The sequence below is a fragment of the Stomoxys calcitrans genome, chromosome 3 (assembly GCF_963082655.1).
Source record: "Stomoxys calcitrans chromosome 3, idStoCalc2.1, whole genome shotgun sequence".
Classification (NCBI taxonomy): domain Eukaryota; kingdom Metazoa; phylum Arthropoda; class Insecta; order Diptera; family Muscidae; genus Stomoxys; species Stomoxys calcitrans.
Genome location: NC_081554.1, coordinates 7,739,435 through 7,759,789, shown reverse-complemented (window position 1 = coordinate 7,759,789; position 20,355 = coordinate 7,739,435). Strand labels below are relative to the sequence as shown.

The window sequence follows — 20,355 nt, the reverse complement described above, 5'->3', positions numbered from 1 at the left end:
TCAACCGAATTTCGGAGATTAATATTGTATTTAGCGCAATATCTATCATCCCAATACATTCTACGCCATGGGCTTATTGCATTCCCAACTGCCCCAATACTTGGAATCCTCATCCCTAAGCATACAGGCATATGATCGGAGTAGATTTTTGTAGGGATAGTAAGTTCTTGTACATACTGCAGCAGATTCCACGAGCAAATAAAATAGTCAATGACAGAACTTCCCATTGCCCCACAAAAGCTATATTCTCCGTCAGTATCTCCTGTAGTCCTGCCATTCAGGATGATGCCACCAAAATCCTCCACAAAATTCAGCAATGTTCTCCCCTGAGCATTAGTCACAGTATCCTTTGAGCGCCTGCGATCGGCAATATTCGAGAATTCAGTTATAGAAATTGGGTCCAGAGTCTGTTCACGTCCAATCCTCGCATTTAGATCACCCGTTATTATAAACCTCGCTGGGTCAAGGTCTTTCATAATTGTCTCAAGCTTCACAAAATCGTTCCTCCAGTTTGTACAGTTAAGATACATAGGGATCAAATAAACAACATCTCCATCAAACTTAGCCAACAATACCGTGTTCTCTCCTATACTTCTGAATCTAAAATCAAATTTCCTCTTGAGATCCTTTCTAAATCCGAACAAACATCCCCCACTTGCTCGGCCTGCCTTGTGTATCTTACGTGCATCGACCCAATGTATGCAATAATTCTGAAAAAGTGATGCGAATGACGCTGATTTATTCGGCATTACATGTGTTTCAAACAAAAAGAATATATCAAAGTTGCTTAAATATTTCATAAAACTTCCAAAACTTATAGACTTCTCAAGATTTGCTACATTGTAGGATATTATACGGCACGAATCGAATTGCTACTGATTATTCTTATTACTATTACTTATATTACTATACTTCATTTTGTTTCTAGTTGTTAACTCAAAGGTACTTTCAGTTTCATCTAGTATATCTCCGAGAAATTTTGCATCGTTCTCTGAATGGGCCAGAATCTTTCCATTAGTCCAGCCGTAATGTTTATCGTTTATAAAAATACAGAACTCGCCAAGCCGGACTTTAGCATCTTTTCTAACTTTAGTTACCGTCTTGCTCAATTGCCTAAGATTGTATCTAACATTCTGCTCGGAGTCGGTATAGTCCTTGTGTATGAATATGTTTTGGCCAGTAAGTTTTGCTTTTGCTGCTAAGACCTTTTGGCACTGATTGAATGTCTCCATGGTGAATATAAATGACTTTCCTAACGATAACATCCTTGTATGTGTGATTGTTACATCAACATTTAAATCGTTCTGACAAATTTTATAAAACTTATTTCTTGCGGCCATTGTAGTCGAACAATCTAGGCCACTGACAACAATATTGGCCATACGAGTCTTTCGATCGATGTTTTCCAATCGGCTGTTCAGTTTGTTGATATCTTCCTTCAGTTTTGTGTTCTCCTGTTTCAATTTTTCGATTTCCGTTGTAATGTTTGTTAAATCATCCTTTTTTGCTACATCTTTAAGCTTTTCGTCTAGAAGATTACACAGCTTATTCCAACAGAAAACATCTTGATTGTTATTTTCACTCATATTTCTGCTGGACAGGTGTTTTTTGCTTATATTTTCAATTTGTTCCGGGGATGTCGTTTTTAGCAAACGTTTATTACTCATTTAAATATTTTTACGTAACGCACTCCTCAGTATTAGATGTTAGACTATTATCTGTAGCATAACATTAGGCGGGTTCAATAATGTTATCTGCCTGACGATGTACGTGGTGTTAACTCAGCTGTTTGTTATTCGGTTATCGAGTTTTGCTTATCGACAGAAGGCAATGAAGAGCACAGCTGATGTATACCTTAATTCATCCTAGTATTTGTGCACATTACATCTTTCCAGTCATATTGCAATTTTTTGTGATTTTTTCACCCAAGATCAAACAAAATAATTCTACAATTCTTGCTCACCAACGTTCTGCAACCAGTCAATTCTGCCACAATCGTTTTTTTTTAACAAAATGCCGGGTATTTCGTTGTAAACCAAGTCGAACCGCTGGGACTGGGACAGTATTTCTGCAATATTATCAGGAGCCACCAAAAAACACAGCCGGTATGTATGACAACAACAAGAAGTCAACCATGTTTTTTATATTTGTATTTCCATCGTCATCGGATCAAATGGAACATCTTTTAGAGATTTTAGAAAAAAAGTCACAGCTGTGCTTTCAAGTCTGTGACATTTGATTCACTGCAAAATCAAAACAACAATAAAAAAATTGTACGCAGCTGTTCGCATGACCTCGCCTTGTAAGGTTGGCTGTTCCAATCCCAGTCAGGGAGAACCATTGCAAATAAAATCTTCGACTGTTAATCTCGATTTGAAAAAGAAATAAATTAGAAAGAGAAATAAAAGTAGCTTCACTCTAATGGCTGGTACTATGTTCGTCTTTCACCGTTGAAAACCCTTGTTTTTGAGATTAATTTATTAAAACACTACACAAACAACAATAAAAAAACAGTTTTATTAAAATTGTACCATAAGTAATGAGGGACAGTCCTACTGAATGAAATCAGCCAGTCTATTTGCTGATCAGGATTCACTGAATAAGGTTAAGCCAAGCGATTAGCCTACACAATTTCTTTTTTTTAATTTTTGGCAGTACTTGGCGTTGAAGATGTCAACTTGTTCTCTTTTTACATTCATTCTTTCTTTACGTTTTCTCCTATTTGGAGCATGTGTCGAATAATGGCAATCTAATCTGGTTACATGTAAAAATGATGTAGGGGGTTGTTTTTACACTAGTGAGAAAAAAATTAATTTTGAATATTTTTCAAAAATATTTTCCATTACTGCTAGCAGTTATAATGCAAATGCGAACGTTGCAATATGGATATGGACATTTTACATAAAAATGATGAGCGAAACTCATGCCAGGTAAACAAACTATTAACGCCATTGTGACGGCCACCTCCTGGGGTTTTATTTTATTTTTTTACGCAATATTTGGATATTTGCTTTGATTTGTGTTGTGGTTGCTACTTTTGCCGAGGATGATTTGGCTACGGATGACATACGCCAAATGAGTAGGGCCATTCACAATGGTGATTCAGGGATGATCTTTCGACGGCCAAAGGGTGGCAAATAGTTGACATGGCGAAAACAGGGATGTTCACTGCCAGTTGAGAGAATCGAGGCGTGGGCAAGAACGCGTGGTTAATGTTCTTTCCCAGCGGAACTCACAAGCTGACAACATCTCTGACAAGTGATTTTTAAGTCAACCTCAGCCACAGCACAAAGTGTTAAATAAAAAGAAAGAAATTATAACATTTTCTAAGCTTTGTAATTTTTTTTTGTGTTTTGTGTGAATAAAGAGATAGGTAAGAAAGAGAAGAGTCGAGTGAGCAGGAATAAAGTTAGAAAAAAAGAAAAATCAAAAGAATAAAATTAATTGATTGAATTGTTCAACGTGATTGGCAAGAAATTCGAGTAATTGTTACTTCACCATACTTTTTGATTTTTCTTTGTAAATTTTATAAGATATAAATCATATTAAATTAGAAAACATATATGCTGTCTACAAAAAAATAACAAGTGTAAAGATTTTTAAATGAAAATATGATTGAAACGTCTACATGGATAGTCAGACAATTTAAATGCATTGAGGCTACATTCGTTTATAGATAAAGGCATATGGTTTTCTTATTTTTTTTTGAGAATTTAGTTTTTGTTTGAATAATTGGGAGATGAGACAGACGGTAATACATTGTTTAATTAAATAGGCTCTTTCAATATATGCATGCGCCCTCTGAGGGATAGACTGGGACCCACGTGTTGCCCTCGTTATATGCTGCCGACCGAGAGGTGAGGTTAGGTGTTGAAAATCACAAGTTAAGAGAGCACATGGTGTCTACGCTAGGAAAGGAGAAGCTATAAAAAGGTAAAGGCGTTGAAACCTGGCATAAGATTAGGCGCATTCAAAGTCTTACAATAGCGTCAAAAAGTCTACATATACTTACCTTTATGCTTAATTTGGTCCGAAATTCGTTTCATGTGTTGTCCATAGTTTTCTGTTTTGACACTTGTCAGAAAATAGGTACCTTCAAGTATTATATTACACTACAAATACTCCGAAGGTACCACATAAATGGTAGCTGTATTAAAAAAAAAAAAAAAAAAAAAAAGAACCGGCACAACAATATAAATTAAGCTAACATGTACTAAAAGAGAAAAATAACACCAAGAGAAGAAAAAAAATAGACTTACGAATATATCACAGACTGTTTATTGCACTGAAAGAAAATATTGCATAAGAAATATATTGCACTGACAGAAAATATTACATAAGAAATATATTGCACTGACAGAAAATATTGCATAAGAAAGGAAGAAAATCAAGAAATTATTATATTAAGGGTGGAAATTTAATCCCATAATAATAATAATAAACTAATTTATAGATATATATATATATATATATATATATATATATATTAAATATACAATAATAAATAAATAAATAAACGTGTATAAATTGTTATAAAACTATTAGAAAAAGATATATATTAAAAAAAAAAAAATAAATAATAATAACAATATATATACATAAAAGCCTAATTTTCAACATGTTGAACCTAGTTTTCTATTGTTAGAAATAGATAAAATTAATTAAAAAAGATAAAGACAAGCTAGTTAACATATAAAATTTTCTCAAAGAAGATTAATATTTCATGAAACAAAGACAACATTTTTGCAACAAGAAATAAGCATACTTCCCAAAAAAAAAAAAAAAAAATAAATAAAGTAAATTAATATATATATATCTACATATATAAATTAATATTCTTTGACTAAAATTTAAAAAAAAAAAAAAAAATAATAATAATAATTTCTATACACAAAAAGAGACAAATATCAAATATTAACAAGATTTAAATACAAAAAAAAAAAAAAATGTTCAAACAATTTAATATTCCTTAATATAAAGAAAATTAAATACTTATGTCTATAGACATCAATATATTTAATAATAACTTTTATTTTGATTTCTTATATATAAATTTACATATATATTTCTGAAATTTAATGTAATTTTTTTCTTTAAATTTGAAACAAAAAAAAAATTAATATAAAAAGATAAATATGAACTAGAAGGAAATTAATTTTATTAAACTTAGTTTTTATAACCATACAATAGAATTGCTCTAAAATATGAGTTGATGTAAACGAAATTATCAAATATGTGCTAAATTTTGTTAAAAGGCTGAAAATGTAGTGGTCATGAAAAGATGGAAATGTTTGGGGTATTTCCACAAAAATATCGGCATAGGAAATACCAAGGATGACGACGAAGTCATATGGGGTGGGCTGCCTAAGAGACAAATTCCATCTGTCCCACATGTTTGAACTGAAATTTGAAAAACCGTTGAATTAACGTTTTATTTGAAATAAAAAGGAAATACTATGAAGTTCCATTTTCGTTTCCTTATTCCACTTTGTTAATTTCCACCCCATGTATAGATTACCGTTAACAAAAATTCAAGTTTTCTGGTACGGAAATATTATTAAATGTGTAACCTCAGCGGAAGAAGAACCTCCCCATCCGGCGAGCTAAGCCGCAGCCAAGACCAACGTACCATTTCCGCTCAATCAAATACTAGGTCATCAAATTTTGGCGCCCAACATTCGAGCCTTTAAGATTTTAGTATTCCATAGCCCATATCGCAATAAAAGAACCTGTGACGAGATCGATGTCCCGGAAGGTACATACTTCAGTACCATGCTGTGTAGCAGCGATTTTCTAGCACTTTCGATTATTGTGCTAATTATCAAGAAAATAGATCTTATAGATTATAGACCATAAAACACATCTATTTAGGCTATAGAGCTGTTATATTTGTTTGTTTCTGGTTTGATTTTCTTGATAGAATAATGATTCTACAAAACCGGATTGATTATTTTTTTATTTATTGGGAGACTTATAGTATTTGCCTTTAAATTCCATTACCACCAGGAAAATATAGATAGAAACACGTTTTTTTGTAATTCAATTGGAATTTCAATATGTTTTATTATTAAATTCAAAAAAAAAAAATTACAATTTTATGTTCATGAATTAATTTTCTAATTAAATGTAGAAAAACATAAATTCTGTAACATTATCAAATTCAACTGCTTCAAATTTCGGCACACCCATCTTTACCATGAACTGCTACAGATTACAGCCAAGTATTCTACCTGAAAAGAAGATAATATTAAAACTAAAATTACTTAACAGATTTGACTTTTCGTTAATTACTAATATTTGCATATTATACTAAACACTTATATTTTGTAAATACTAAAATATATAGTAACAACAACTAACTACTATAACATCAACAAAATTATTGTACCCTATATTATAACCCTATTATAAATTATAACATCCTTAATACGGAAATTGTTTACCGACTAACAACGCTGTGTTTTTGGTTGTGAGATTCTCCAATACATTTTGTTTTCTTTATGTTACCTTTCATATTCATTTACATACACATATTTTTGTTTTGTATAATTATTTTTTTTTTACCTTACGAATATAAACCATTTTTCCCATTTAAAGCCAAATATCAAGTGCTCTAATTTTTTTGGGATTTTTTTTTTTTTTTTTTTTTTTTTTTTGGCTCGTTAAGAGTTTTGTCATACTCATCAGCTAGCTAAGTAAGTAGTTGAACATCGATAGGGAAACGATATTTTTAAGTTATGCCTAGAAAGGGAACTAGATCTTCGAGTCGTATAGCATCACGAAACAACATTCAAGGACAGGTAGGAAATACCACAGGTCAGTCGAATTCGAATACGACAGACAGTATAAGGGGCAATATTTCGTTTGCTGACACATCTAATTCGAGCTCATTCGCATCTCAGGCTCACTTGAATAGGACTGTTATTTCCCAGGAGATAATACCTCCTTTAATGTCATTGGAATTTCCTACAGGTTTTGGGCCACAGACAACGTCGTCACCAGAGACAATAGTTTCTATTCCTACTCCTGAATACAGCAGCATCACTGCACAAGAGATAAGAAGGGAATTTGCAAGAATGTCTAGTCAGGAGCAAAGACTACCAACGGTTGCAGAGCATGCCGATCCCAATGCCGGAGTGAGCATTGGTGGTGTAAGTTTGAGGGACTATGTGAATGCATCTGTAGGAGTAGCTCAGGCAAATATTATGAGAACCGTGGAACAAAGTCTGGCAGTAATGATTCCACAAGCTATTAGGAATTCTTTAGATTCTCAGAGAAATAGCACATTTGAAAACAATGACAATGGTAGACAAGGCCATGAGGAGACAAATCGAACACGTATGCAATTTACTCCACAGGTAGACGCACAGAACGCACAGAGGCATCATCGGTCATATGGACAGCCACAAAACCAGTACACACATGGTCATGAACAATATACACCGAATTACTACCGAGAAGGGGCTACACAATATGTGAACCAAAACCTGGCCTTGGGTTATAAACAAATGACTCCCCTGCAATTGCAGAAATGGGGGTTAAAATTCGATGGTTCTTCGAAATCGATTAGTGTAGAAGACTTCGTCTTTAGGGCCGAATCTCTTAGAGTGGATTACAATTGTCCATGGGACATGTTCGTAAAAGGATTTCACCATCTGTTGACAGGCCGCGCATGCGATTGGATATGGGAGTTTCGCCAACAAAATCCATATTGTCAATGGGACCATTTAAGGTACCATTTGATAAAGAAATTTAGGAATTTTGAAAGCGACTTTGAGATCCAAAGACGCATGATGGAAAGACGCCAAATGCCAAACGAAACAGCCGATAGTTTTATCTCTGATATAATAAAACTCAAAAACCAGATGCGAGTGCAAATTCACGAATACGAAGTTGTGCGTATAATAAAAGACAATTTGAAAGAGGGCCTAGTTCAATTAGTGTACCCTAAGAACATAGAAACAATTGAAGAACTCTTAGAAGAATGCAAAAGAGCAGAAAGGAACATTGCAAAAAGACTTTCATTACGGCAACAACAACCTAATTTTAAACGCATTCATGAAATTGGCTATAATGAGATTATGGAAGAGGGATATTGCCAAGAGGTAGAAGCGTTACAGCACACAACAGCTCCAGGTAGACAACTGATTTGCTGGAACTGCAAAGCACTTGGACACTCATTTATTGACTGCCCTGTAGAGCAAAGAAACATATTTTGTTACAAATGTGGGTTCGATGGAGTGACATCACCCAAATGTCCAAAATGCTCGGGAAACCACGCACGGAACATGCAGAGGACTGGGGCAACATGTTCACAACAAAATCAAACCCAGTGAAAAATACTGATAGCGAAACTAGAACTAGCATAATACATTCCCAAATAAAAGAAAGAAAACAGGATAGTACACAGAGAAAAATAATGAAAATTATACCCTATGAAGAACGATTGCGTTTATACAACCAAAAAAGAGAAGAAATATTTCGAGACTTTATACCTGTGAATAAGAAAATTACCAAGGCAAGAGAAGGACATGCAAGAAGAAAAAAAGAAAGGAAAGAAATTGCATCAGCACTATTGAGCACAGATGACGATATAAGACCGTACCTAAATGTAAAATTAAATGGCGTTGAAATGAAAGGATTAATGGATAGCGGCGCTTCCATCAGCTGCCTAGGCAGAGACTGTTTAGAAAACGTAAAAAGAATGAATGTACCTATATTTAATTTCAAATCCTACATACAAACGGCAAATGGAGAAAATCAAATCATAATTGGAAAAGTGAAAATTACTATAGAATGTGGAAATTTGCAAGAATCCATTGTACTATATTTAGTACCAGGTTTGAAACAGCCCTTGATACTTGGATATAACGTCTGGGAGAAGTTAGGGATTTGCATTCATATGGGCGACAACACTATCAATGAGGTTGATTTACCTGTCGATGTAAAGACCCATGACCTTGATGTGGAACAGGCCATTAGATTGGACGAAGTAAAGCTGTCTTTTAGGTGTTACACGAGGTTTGGTTTAGGTAGGACTCATCTTGAGAAGCATGCCATTGATGTCGGAGGCGCTCCTCCAAGAAAGATGAGGTACTTTCCTGTCAGCCCTGCTGTACAGAAGCTGATGTATGACGAACTGGACAGAATGTTAGAACTGGACGTGATAGAAGTGGCCGAAAACGCAGAATGGAATAACCGTGTTACGTTAGTAATTAAACCGGGTAAGAATCGGTTATGTTTGGACGCACGAGAGCTGAATAAGGTAACGCGCAAAGATGCCTATCCCTTACCCAACATCGACGGACTGCTGGCGAGGTTAGGTGATACCTTTTTTATTACGGCCATAGATCTCAAGGACGCATTTTGGCAGATTCCTCTGGAGGAATCCAGCCGACCGTTGACTGCATTCACAGTCCAAGGAAGACCCCATTACCAGTTCAAGGTAATGCCTTTCGGACTGTGTAATGCAGCTCAACGAATGTGTCGGCTGATGGACAAGGTGATTCCTTCAGAGTTGAAGGACCGGGTATTTGTGTACCTTGATGATCTATTGGTCGTATCGTCTGACTTTGACGTTCATTTGCAGATGTTGAGGGTCGTAGGAAATAGATTGACAGAGGCTGGCCTGACAATAAATATGGAGAAGTCAAAATTTTGCTATAAAGAACTTAAATATCTTGGATACATTGTGGGGGCTGGTAAACTGAAACCCGATCCAAGTAAAGTGGAGGCGATTGTCGGTATAAGAGCACTCAAGAACCAGAAAGATGTCCGGAGGTTTCTTGGTACTGTAGGATGGTACCGCCGGTTCATCCATGATTTTTCTTCTCTTACGGCACCTCTTACCGATACCCTTAAGAAGTCACCCAAGTTCATTTTGACACCTGATGCCCTGAAGTCATTCGAGGAACTGAAATTAAGGCTAGTATCTAGTCCAGTATTGATTAGTCCAGATTTTACTAAACCCTTCTATGTACAGTGTGACGCCTCTAACGTTGGCGTGGGTGCAGTTCTCTTTCAAAGAGACAATGAAGATGGTGAGCACCCAATTGAGTATTTTTCCAGGAAGTTGAACACGGCTCAGAAAAATTACTCAACAACAGAGAAAGAGTGTCTTGCCGTGATATTAGCAATCGAGCGTTTCAGGCAGTACATCGAACTGATGGAATTTACCGTAATCACGGACCATTCTAGTCTACAGTGGTTGATGCGGCAAAAAGACCTAAGCGGAAGACTTGCCAGGTGGAGTCTAAAACTACAAGGTTACAAATTTGCGATAGAGCATCGTAAAGGAACAAAAAACGTGGTACCTGATATGCTCTCAAGACTAGACATGGACGAGTTGACACACCATGGTACAGGTATGCTGAACTTCGATTCAGAAGAATTTAAAAGCCGACAATACATGGATCTAATTGATACAATTGGACAGAATGGAAATTGCCTACCTGATGTAAAGGTCTGTGATGGGATTGTTTACAAAAGGGTGAAATTCAATAGAGATGACATCGAAAGTGAGATTGAATGTTGGAAAATATGGCTTCCAGAGAAATTGACGGAAGAGATTATTAAAAAGTCCCACGAAAACAACACCACACACGGCGGTACTGCAAAAACATTGTTTAACATACGAGAATATTTTTATTGGCCAAAAATGGTGACACAGATAAGAGAATTTGTCCAGAACTGTGAAACATGCAAGGAAATAAAACACCCAAAACAAATTTTAAGACCACCTATGGGTAAAGAGGTAATGACACAAAGGCCTTTTCAAAAAATCTACATAGATTTCCTTGGCCCTTATCCCAGAACCAAATCCGGAAAATCTTACATTTTTGTAGTGTTAGATCATAAAACAAAATTTGTTCTTATGAGGGCAATGCAGAAGGCAACAGTACAATGTGTTAACAAATTCCTTATTGAAGAAGTCTTCCATAAATTCGGAGTACCTGAAGCAATTCACTCCGATAATGGAAAACAATTTACTTCGGAATCCTTTCAAAGTCTATTGAAACTGTATGGCGTAAGGCACATTCGTACGGCAATACACGCGCCCCAAGCTAATGCAAGCGAGCGTGTAAACCAAACAATTTTAAGCAGTATAAGAAGCTACCTGCATGAAGACCAGTCCAGATGGGACGAAAAACTATCAAAGATTGAATGTACGCTTCGTTCGACCATACATTCCACAACAGGTACCTCACCATACTTTGCCTTAACTGGTTTTCATATGATAACGCATGCCGACGCTTATAAAATTTTGCGAAAACTAAATTCACTGGAAAATGGTGAAATGTGCGTATTACCTAAATCTGACCAAATGCAAATAATACATGAAAAACTCAAGGAGAAAATGCATAATGCATATTTACGAAATGTAAAATCATATAACAAGAGATGCCGTAATGTGGTATTTAAGCCTGGTCAGGAAGTATTTCGGAAAAATTTCATACAAAGCAACTTTGCAAAGGGTATAAACTCGAAACTATGTAAACAATGGCTAAAATGCCGCATAAGGAAAGCAGTTGGCAATAGCCAATACGAAGTAGAGAACTTTAAAGGAAATCTGATTGGCGTAATACATGCCCAACACCTAAGACAGTGAAGACATGGCCCTACGGGAAATACCTAAAATTAAATTTTACCTAAGTATACTCTCACCATGTAAAGTTGGTTTATTATGTTGTCATTCATATATAGCTGGATATCCTGTGCTTTTATCATCGACTTCCACTCATATTGATTGTAGTAGATGCATCCATAGACCTGGAAAACGAAAGGAAAAAGACTTTAGTATGATGACAACAGAATAATTTCCTGGAAAGTAAAGAACATTATTAGAGAAAGGCATTAACATAAAATTTAACAATTCAGACTTATCTTAAGAAATTCTTTGGCCAGGCACTAATGTACTCTTCAATGTACATTCATACCGCTTAATTGCATTTTTCCATTTGAAATTGTCCGTCCGCTTACACTCATCTGGCGGCGATTGTAGTTGGGACGCAAGGCTACATGCAGCTACCTGATCCTTTTATTTTTGTGCGTCATTAGCATACCCGGTCACATTTTGCTTTGCCACAGGAATATCTATGAGAATATTTGCGTCTCATTTTTTTGCCTGGTTGGCACTCAATTTGGTTGTTTGTTTACATACAATGCAGCAAGGGTAGTTATTGTTGGCAAATATTTTAGGCCTGTCTTTTTTTTTGTTAACCGTCATCATAAGGCAATGGACATACATTGTCTGGTTGATTTTACAATTGGATTTTTTTGGCCATAAAATAGTCCTCCAGTTGTCGATGTTGAATTTGCCACGGCTCTCTGAGAAAAACCACCATCTGCGAAAATGAACCATATTCCTTTCATTAGAATGTATATTTGACCAGTTTATTTGTATATACTTACACTTTTTGCTATGATTGTTTTTACTTGACTAATACTTACATCTTCGTGCACCAAGCCGAACATTTACAGGGAATATTGACCGTAATACTTCTCACGCAATATATTGCTATAGAATCTTATTGGCATTTGCATTTTTTTTTATTCCTGCATACTTATTTCGCATGTAAGCAAATGGGACGAATTTTTTTCTCGTTTATTTACGTTTTTATGCACACACACACGCGTACGCTAGGAAGAATGGAAACTAATTGCTTTCAGTTCTTTATTTTCTTATCCTTCCCAACTCTTTTCACATCAACGGGCTTCATGAAAAGAGCTGGCTTTGTGACGGCCACCTCCTGGGGTTTTATTTTATTTTTTTACGCAATATTTGGATATTTGCTTTGATTTGTGTTGTGGTTGCTACTTTTGCCGAGGATGATTTGGCTACGGATGACATACGCCAAATGAGTAGGGCCATTCACAATGGTGATTCAGGGATGATCTTTCGACGGCCAAAGGGTGGCAAATAGTTGACATGGCGAAAACAGGGATGTTCACTGCCAGTTGAGAGAATCGAGGCGTGGGCAAGAACGCGTGGTTAATGTTCTTTCCCAGCGGAACTCACAAGCTGACAACATCTCTGACAAGTGATTTTTAAGTCAACCTCAGCCACAGCACAAAGTGTTAAATAAAAAGAAAGAAATTATAACATTTTCTAAGCTTTGTAATTTTTTTTTGTGTTTTGTGTGAATAAAGAGATAGGTAAGAAAGAGAAGAGTCGAGTGAGCAGGAATAAAGTTAGAAAAAAAGAAAAATCAAAAGAATAAAATTAATTGATTGAATTGTTCAACGTGATTGGCAAGAAATTCGAGTAATTGTTACTTCACCATACTTTTTGATTTTTCTTTGTAAATTTTATAAGATATAAATCATATTAAATTAGAAAACATATATGCTGTCTACAAAAAAATAACAAGTGTAAAGATTTTTAAATGAAAATATGATTGAAACGTCTACATGGATAGTCAGACAATTTAAATGCATTGAGGCTACATTCGTTTATAGATAAAGGCATATGGTTTTCTTATTTTTTTTGAGAATTTAGTTTTTGTTTGAATAATTGGGAGATGAGACAGACGGTAATACATTGTTTAATTAAATAGGCTCTTTCAATATATGCATGCGCCCTCTGAGGGATAGACTGGGACCCACGTGTTGCCCTCGTTATATGCTGCCGACCGAGAGGTGAGGTTAGGTGTTGAAAATCACAAGTTAAGAGAGCACATGGTGTCTACGCTAGGAAAGGAGAAGCTATAAAAAGGTAAAGGCGTTGAAACCTGGCATAAGATTAGGCGCATTCAAAGTCTTACAATAGCGTCAAAAAGTCTACATATACTTACCTTTATGCTTAATTTGGTCCGAAATTCGTTTCATGTGTTGTCCATAGTTTTCTGTTTTGACACTTGTCAGAAAATAGGTACCTTCAAGTATTATATTACACTACAAATACTCCGAAGGTACCACATAAATGGTAGCTGTATTAAAAAAAAAAAAAAAAAAAAAAAAGAACCGGCACAACAATATAAATTAAGCTAACATGTACTAAAAGAGAAAAATAACACCAAGAGAAGAAAAAAAATAGACTTACGAATATATCACAGACTGTTTATTGCACTGAAAGAAAATATTGCATAAGAAATATATTGCACTGACAGAAAATATTACATAAGAAATATATTGCACTGACAGAAAATATTGCATAAGAAAGGAAGAAAATCAAGAAATTATTATATTAAGGGTGGAAATTTAATCCCATAATAATAATAATAAACTAATTTATAGATATATATATATATATATATATATATATATATATATATATTAAATATACAATAATAAATAAATAAATAAACGTGTATAAATTGTTATAAAACTATTAGAAAAAGATATATATTAAAAAAAAAAAAATAAATAATAATAACAATATATATACATAAAAGCCTAATTTTCAACATGTTGAACCTAGTTTTCTATTGTTAGAAATAGATAAAATTAATTAAAAAAGATAAAGACAAGCTAGTTAACATATAAAATTTTCTCAAAGAAGATTAATATTTCATGAAACAAAGACAACATTTTTGCAACAAGAAATAAGCATACTTCCCAAAAAAAAAAAAAAAAATAAATAAAGTAAATTAATATATATATATCTACATATATAAATTAATATTCTTTGACTAAAATTTAAAAAAAAAAAAAAAAATAATAATAATAATTTCTATACACAAAAAGAGACAAATATCAAATATTAACAAGATTTAAATACAAAAAAAAAAAAAAAATGTTCAAACAATTTAATATTCCTTAATATAAAGAAAATTAAATACTTATGTCTATAGACATCAATATATTTAATAATAACTTTTATTTTGATTTCTTATATATAAATTTACATATATATTTCTGAAATTTAATGTAATTTTTTTCTTTAAATTTGAAACAAAAAAAAAATTAATATAAAAAGATAAATATGAACTAGAAGGAAATTAATTTTATTAAACTTAGTTTTTATAACCATACAATAGAATTGCTCTAAAATATGAGTTGATGTAAACGAAATTATCAAATATGTGCTAAATTTTGTTAAAAGGCTGAAAATGTAGTGGTCATGAAAAGATGGAAATGTTTGGGGTATTTCCACAAAAATATCGGCATAGGAAATACCAAGGATGACGACGAAGTCATATGGGGTGGGCTGCCTAAGAGACAAATTCCATCTGTCCCACATGTTTGAACTGAAATTTGAAAAACCGTTGAATTAACGTTTTATTTGAAATAAAAAGGAAATACTATGAAGTTCCATTTTCGTTTCCTTATTCCACTTTGTTAATTTCCACCCCATGTATAGATTACCGTTAACAAAAATTCAAGTTTTCTGGTACGGAAATATTATTAAATGTGTAACCTCAGCGGAAGAAGAACCTCCCCATCCGGCGAGCTAAGCCGCAGCCAAGACCAACGTACCATTTCCGCTCAATCAAATACTAGGTCATCATACCATTATAGAAAAATCACTAAGCGGCGGTGCCATCATTTTATTAAACTATCACACACAAAACTGTACTTTGGTCCATTATTGTTAAATAACAATCTTTTAGAATCCCGTCCAAGTGGTTATAACAATTTTACTTATTCAATGCCAAATAAGTCGTTCAAATTTAATGACGTCTCCCCACAATGTAGGTGGCTAACTTACCGCACGCAAGTTGGTTACCAAAACGCAAATGAATTTACAATTACTGACATGGAAGCCACCGTAGCGCAGAGGTTAGCATGTCCGCTTATGACGCTGCTTTCGAATCCTGGCGAGACCATCAGAAAAAATTTCCAGCTGTGGTTTTCCCCTCCTAATGCTAGCAACTTTTGTGAGGTAATATGCAATGTATAACTTCTCTCCAAAGAGGTGTCGCACTGCTGCACGCCGTTCGGACTCGGCTATAAAAAGGGGGTCCCTTATCTTTGATCTTAAAACTTGAATCGGACTGCACCTATTGATATGTTGGAAGTTTGCCTCTGTTCTTTGTAAAATGTTCATAGGCAAAATTTGCATTTCACATGGGACTTTTCTCAACAAAACTTCACAATTTGCTGTGCTGTCAAAAATCTTACTAGCCTCTGGGCTACTCAAAAATTATTCACCACGCTTAATGTTATATGTTTGCTATCTCTACAACTTTGCTACCATTCGACACACAGCCTTGATGACATTTTCAATCGGCAGTTTTGACATCTTTAATGATGTTCATGGGGCCTATCCACTTTATGTTTTCGCAAGTTGCCTAAGCTTCTATTAGTGAATCCTGTCTAAAAAGAATTATCGGCTAAAAGCGAATGTAGTAGTACGTATGTAGGTGAAAAATCATTAGGCAAATAAATGTTAATTTTTTATTTATGACGTTGGAAATCGAATTTTAAGCCGTTTTTAGTCTCTTTTTAGTTTCTCATGAGTATATATTGATAAGTGGCACGTTTTCTCCCTTACCTAGACACCTAGATATATTCATTTACAGGTAGTGGCAGTTGCCCAACACTTGTTTGTATATGCTATGGTTCTTAACTATAATACTTACACACAACCAAAACTCGTTGTATACGGTATGCTAGACACTAATTAACTAGTAACATACTCAAACTCAGAGTTCCACTAATCACTGTTTTTGATCATAATGAATTCAATATTTTGTTGTTGGGCAACTGCCACTACCCGTAAATGAATATATCTTGTCAGCTTTAATTATTTCGCCATGAGTCCCGAGCGAGCTGGTTAATCGAGGTTCAAATATATGTACATCAAATTTTCTGTTCCAACATAATCACGTCATCGTACTACACTAGAATTAATTGTGCCTAATTGCTACTTCTCGCCATTAGCATTTTAATTGTTCACTCATTTTTCATTCATAATATTTTTTATTGGGTTTGGCAGTTGTTTACGTAAAAAGCCGAATAGAGTACCAACCCAAAGTTAGCGTGAACGTCTGGCAATTTGTTCATATTAGGGATAAGGGTAATTCGGTCGGACTATTTATTTTAATTGATTAATCGTTATTCGTTAACCGATATTCGTTACTCCACATAAACTAAATAAATTGTATAACCATCACCATCGTAATTGTGGCTGATGCCTGGAAATAAAATTTTGAGAAATTTTCCATAAAATAATAAACGGCGGAAAAAATTAAAAAAAAACACGTTTTCTTTTTCTTAATTTCCATATGAAATACTGGAGTAAAAAATCGCCATAAATTCGAACCTATAATTGGTGTGGAAAATTTTTTTCACCATCGTCATCTCGATTGAAAAAATTGTGTGTACCAACGAATTTAGGTAGAAAGCAATAAAACAAGCTAGAGCTAGAAAGAGAAAGCATCGCATCAGAGCATAGAGCTAGAAAGAGAAAGCATTGCCGATAGTGTGTGTTGTGTGTGAATGTGAATTGTTCGTGGCTTTGTAACAAAAGGATTTTTGCTTGCTGGTAGTAGCCCCTGGAGAAAAGTGATGATGGACAACTATGAGCAGGCGATTTTGCCATCCGAAAGATTAAAGAATATAGATGACATACATCAAATTGAGTTCACCGAAAAATCTAAATTCGATCACGTTGAAAAATTTGATGTGAAAACACAAAATTTTAGTTTTGGCGCCAATATTTTGAACACAACAACAATGTCGCTAAATAGCAGTCACAATTGCAGCAGCGAAGAGATGATCAAAACAACAACAGTGGCAGTAAACAAAATACAAACAATAACAATGCCTGATTCCACGGCGACGACTACCTCAACCGTAACAGAAGAGTTCCAGCTATCAACAGTGTCAATGTCAATAGCGGACACCCCTCCAGTGAGTGTGGATGAAAAAACAGATTGCAGCTCATCTGAAGAACAGGATAATTCTGAAGATAATGAAAACTCACAGCTATCACAGTCAATGGCAGCAAGCAAGGACTTTGGCGACGATGACGAAGATTTAGGAGAAGACGACTCTGATGACTCATCATCCGACTCAGATTATTCCGATTTAAGTGGTCTTTCCGACATGTCCGGTAGAGAATGGAAACCAATTAGTCAAAGACCATTGAATTGGGTTCAGAAGCAAATACATTCAGGTGTTAATCCACGAGAAATATTATCAAAGTTCTTACCCACATCGATTCAGCGTATTAGCCCCGAGTTGACTGATATGACATTATGGCGCATATTGGCCAGCATGATGGAACCACCAAGGCGTAAGAAGCTTTCCTATATCAATACTTTTGAAGATGTCATTGAACTATTGAAGAAATCCAAAAACATCATTGTTTTAACCGGGGCTGGAGTGTCTGTGTCATGTGGTATTCCAGACTTTAGATCATCTGATGGAATTTACTCGCGATTGGCGAAAGATTATCCAAATTTACCCGACCCTCAAGCTATGTTTGATATCAACTTTTTCTCCAGAGATCCCCGACCGTTTTACAAATTTGCTCGTGAGATTTATCCGGGGCAATTTAAGCCCTCACCATGCCATCGATTTATAAAAATGTTGGAACAAAAACAGAAACTGCTACGCAATTACACACAGAATATCGACACCCTAGAACAAGTGGCAGGTATAAAAAATGTCATAGAATGCCACGGCTCTTTCTCAACAGCATCTTGTACAAAATGTAAGTACAAGTGCGATGCAGACACCATCCGCGACGATATATTTGCGCAGCGTATACCAGTTTGCCCCCGTTGTCAGCCTAATGTTGAGCAGAGCGTCGATGCCTCCCAGCCGGTGTCCGAACTAGAACTGCGAATGTTAGTGGAAAATGGGATAATGAAGCCGGATATTGTTTTCTTTGGGGAAGGTGAGTGTCATCTCAAGATGTTTTTAGTGTTAGAGATAAACAAATAAAATTTGGTCTATTTTCTTTACAGGTCTGCCGGATGAATTCCACACAGTTATGGGCAGCGATAAAGATAAGTGTGATTTACTTATAGTTATGGGCTCTTCGCTTAAAGTTCGGCCGGTGGCATTAATACCCAGCTCCATACCAAATAACGTTCCACAAATTCTTATCAATCGTGAACAATTGCATCACTTGGAGTTCGACGTTGAACTTCTAGGAGATGGAGATGTTATCATAAATCAAATTTGTCATCGTTTAGGTGAAGACTGGAAGAATATTTGTTTCGACGAGGAAATACTTCAAGAATCCAGTGAGCTAATAGCATATGCGGACGACGAACAAGACAACGAAGAGGAAGAGGAGGAGGGAGAAGAAGAAGAAGAAAAGGAAAAGGGCAATCAGGCAGCCTTGGACAATGATTGTCTTTCAGTAAAGTCAAGTCAGTCCAATGATTTGAATTTGCAATCTGCCACAACATATTCGGATTCCGGCTTTGAAACTTCCTCAACATCATCTAAGAAGGATGGTGAATTTCTTCCACCAGATTATCTAGATGAACCCATGGAATCTTCTAGTTTTGGCTACCGGCATTTGTCCATAGATTCGTCAAAAGATAGCGGTATACTTGGAGATGGTTCTAATTCAGCTTTGCCTCCTTCATTCAATAGTTTCTCTGAAGCAGGAGAAATGAAAAAAAGTCTCAACATGCCCGCCACCTCAACACAAGCAATATCAAACAAGGCAACAGTGAAGAAGACAGCTGAAAAACAAAATCTTCGTAGACAGCAAAGACATCAGACTGCTGCAGAAAGATTATACAGTGGCACTTACTATGCCCACGATGCCTCAGCTTCCTATGTATTCCCCGGTGCTTGCGTTTCATGGAGTTCAGATTCTGAAGACGAAGAGGATGAGCTGAATCCAGAAGATAATGAGAAGCACGCCGAAGATGCCGAGGATGCCGAATGCGAAACAAATCATGTACCATTATCGCCCCTAATGACTCCATCTGTGGAGAACGAAATGGTTAAGGATATTTCAAATAACTCCCAAGCTTCTGCCTCAACAAATAATTTCTCAAATGTCATTAAGACAAATGCTGCTAAGACAGCTCCAACTACAAGCCAAGCTTCATCGCCTTCCCAATTACAAAAGAAGAGGCCATCTGTGGATGCGGTAGACAATGTCCAGACCCATGAGACAGTAGGTGTTGTCATTGACACCACCAGTAGTCCTCCTCCTCACAAGAAGAGGCGAGACTCAGCCGACACATCTGCATCCTCCAATACTTCTTCTTCACTCTGCATAACATCGTTTGATCAAAGTTTAGGTTCTTCGTAAGCCAGTACGATGTTGCATAATAATTCAATTAGTTTAATTTATGTCTCTAGATGTAAACACTAGATTTATACATTTTTTTATTAAAATTTTTCTTATGTTTAGTTTTTTGCGTATAGTTTTTTCTCTCCCTCACTTAACTTGCAGAAGAGTGCTGAAAATGTAATTGGCCTTTCTTTTTTTTTCTT

The 20,355-nt window shown here is 35.3% G+C and overlaps 1 protein-coding gene and 2 long non-coding RNA genes across 5 annotated transcripts; 2 read left to right on the top strand and 1 right to left on the bottom strand.

Moving 5' to 3' along the window:
- The first annotated feature begins 2,959 nt into the window (after positions 1–2,959).
- On the top strand, positions 2,960–4,378 carry LOC131995661 (uncharacterized). The gene is made up of 2 exons (XR_009397533.1): positions 2,960–3,373; positions 3,776–4,378. It is a non-coding gene; the product is annotated as an uncharacterized LOC131995661 (long non-coding RNA).
- A 1,665-nt stretch (positions 4,379–6,043) lies between these two features.
- On the bottom strand, positions 6,044–14,067 carry LOC131995659 (uncharacterized). 3 transcript variants are annotated; one of them, XR_009397530.1, is made up of 5 exons: positions 14,042–14,067; positions 13,794–13,928; positions 12,451–13,704; positions 11,665–12,344; positions 6,044–6,230 (listed from the first exon to the last, which is right to left on the bottom strand). It is a non-coding gene; the product is annotated as an uncharacterized LOC131995659 (long non-coding RNA). The 3 variants fall into 3 exon arrangements; XR_009397531.1 differs by having other exon boundaries at positions 12,412–13,928; XR_009397529.1 differs by having other exon boundaries at positions 12,451–13,928.
- A 2,970-nt stretch (positions 14,068–17,037) lies between these two features.
- LOC106092037 (NAD-dependent histone deacetylase sirtuin-1) lies at positions 17,038–20,355 on the top strand. The gene is made up of 2 exons (XM_013258781.2): positions 17,038–18,787; positions 18,858–20,355. Exons 1-2 carry the CDS (start codon positions 17,452–17,454, stop codon positions 20,168–20,170), a joined length of 2,649 nt encoding a protein of 882 aa, XP_013114235.1. The 5' UTR covers positions 17,038–17,451; the 3' UTR covers positions 20,171–20,355.

What these genes read in the sequence shown, in the direction of transcription:
- LOC106092037 (XM_013258781.2), top strand. Translation starts at nt 17,452, where the DNA reads ATGATGGACAACTATGAGCAGGCGATTTTGCCATCCGAAAGATTAAAG. An exon ending in TATTGTTTTCTTTGGGGAAG is followed by an intron (nt 18,788 to 18,857) that starts GTGAGTGTCATC and finishes TTTTCTTTACAG; the next exon opens with GTCTGCCGGATGAATTCCAC.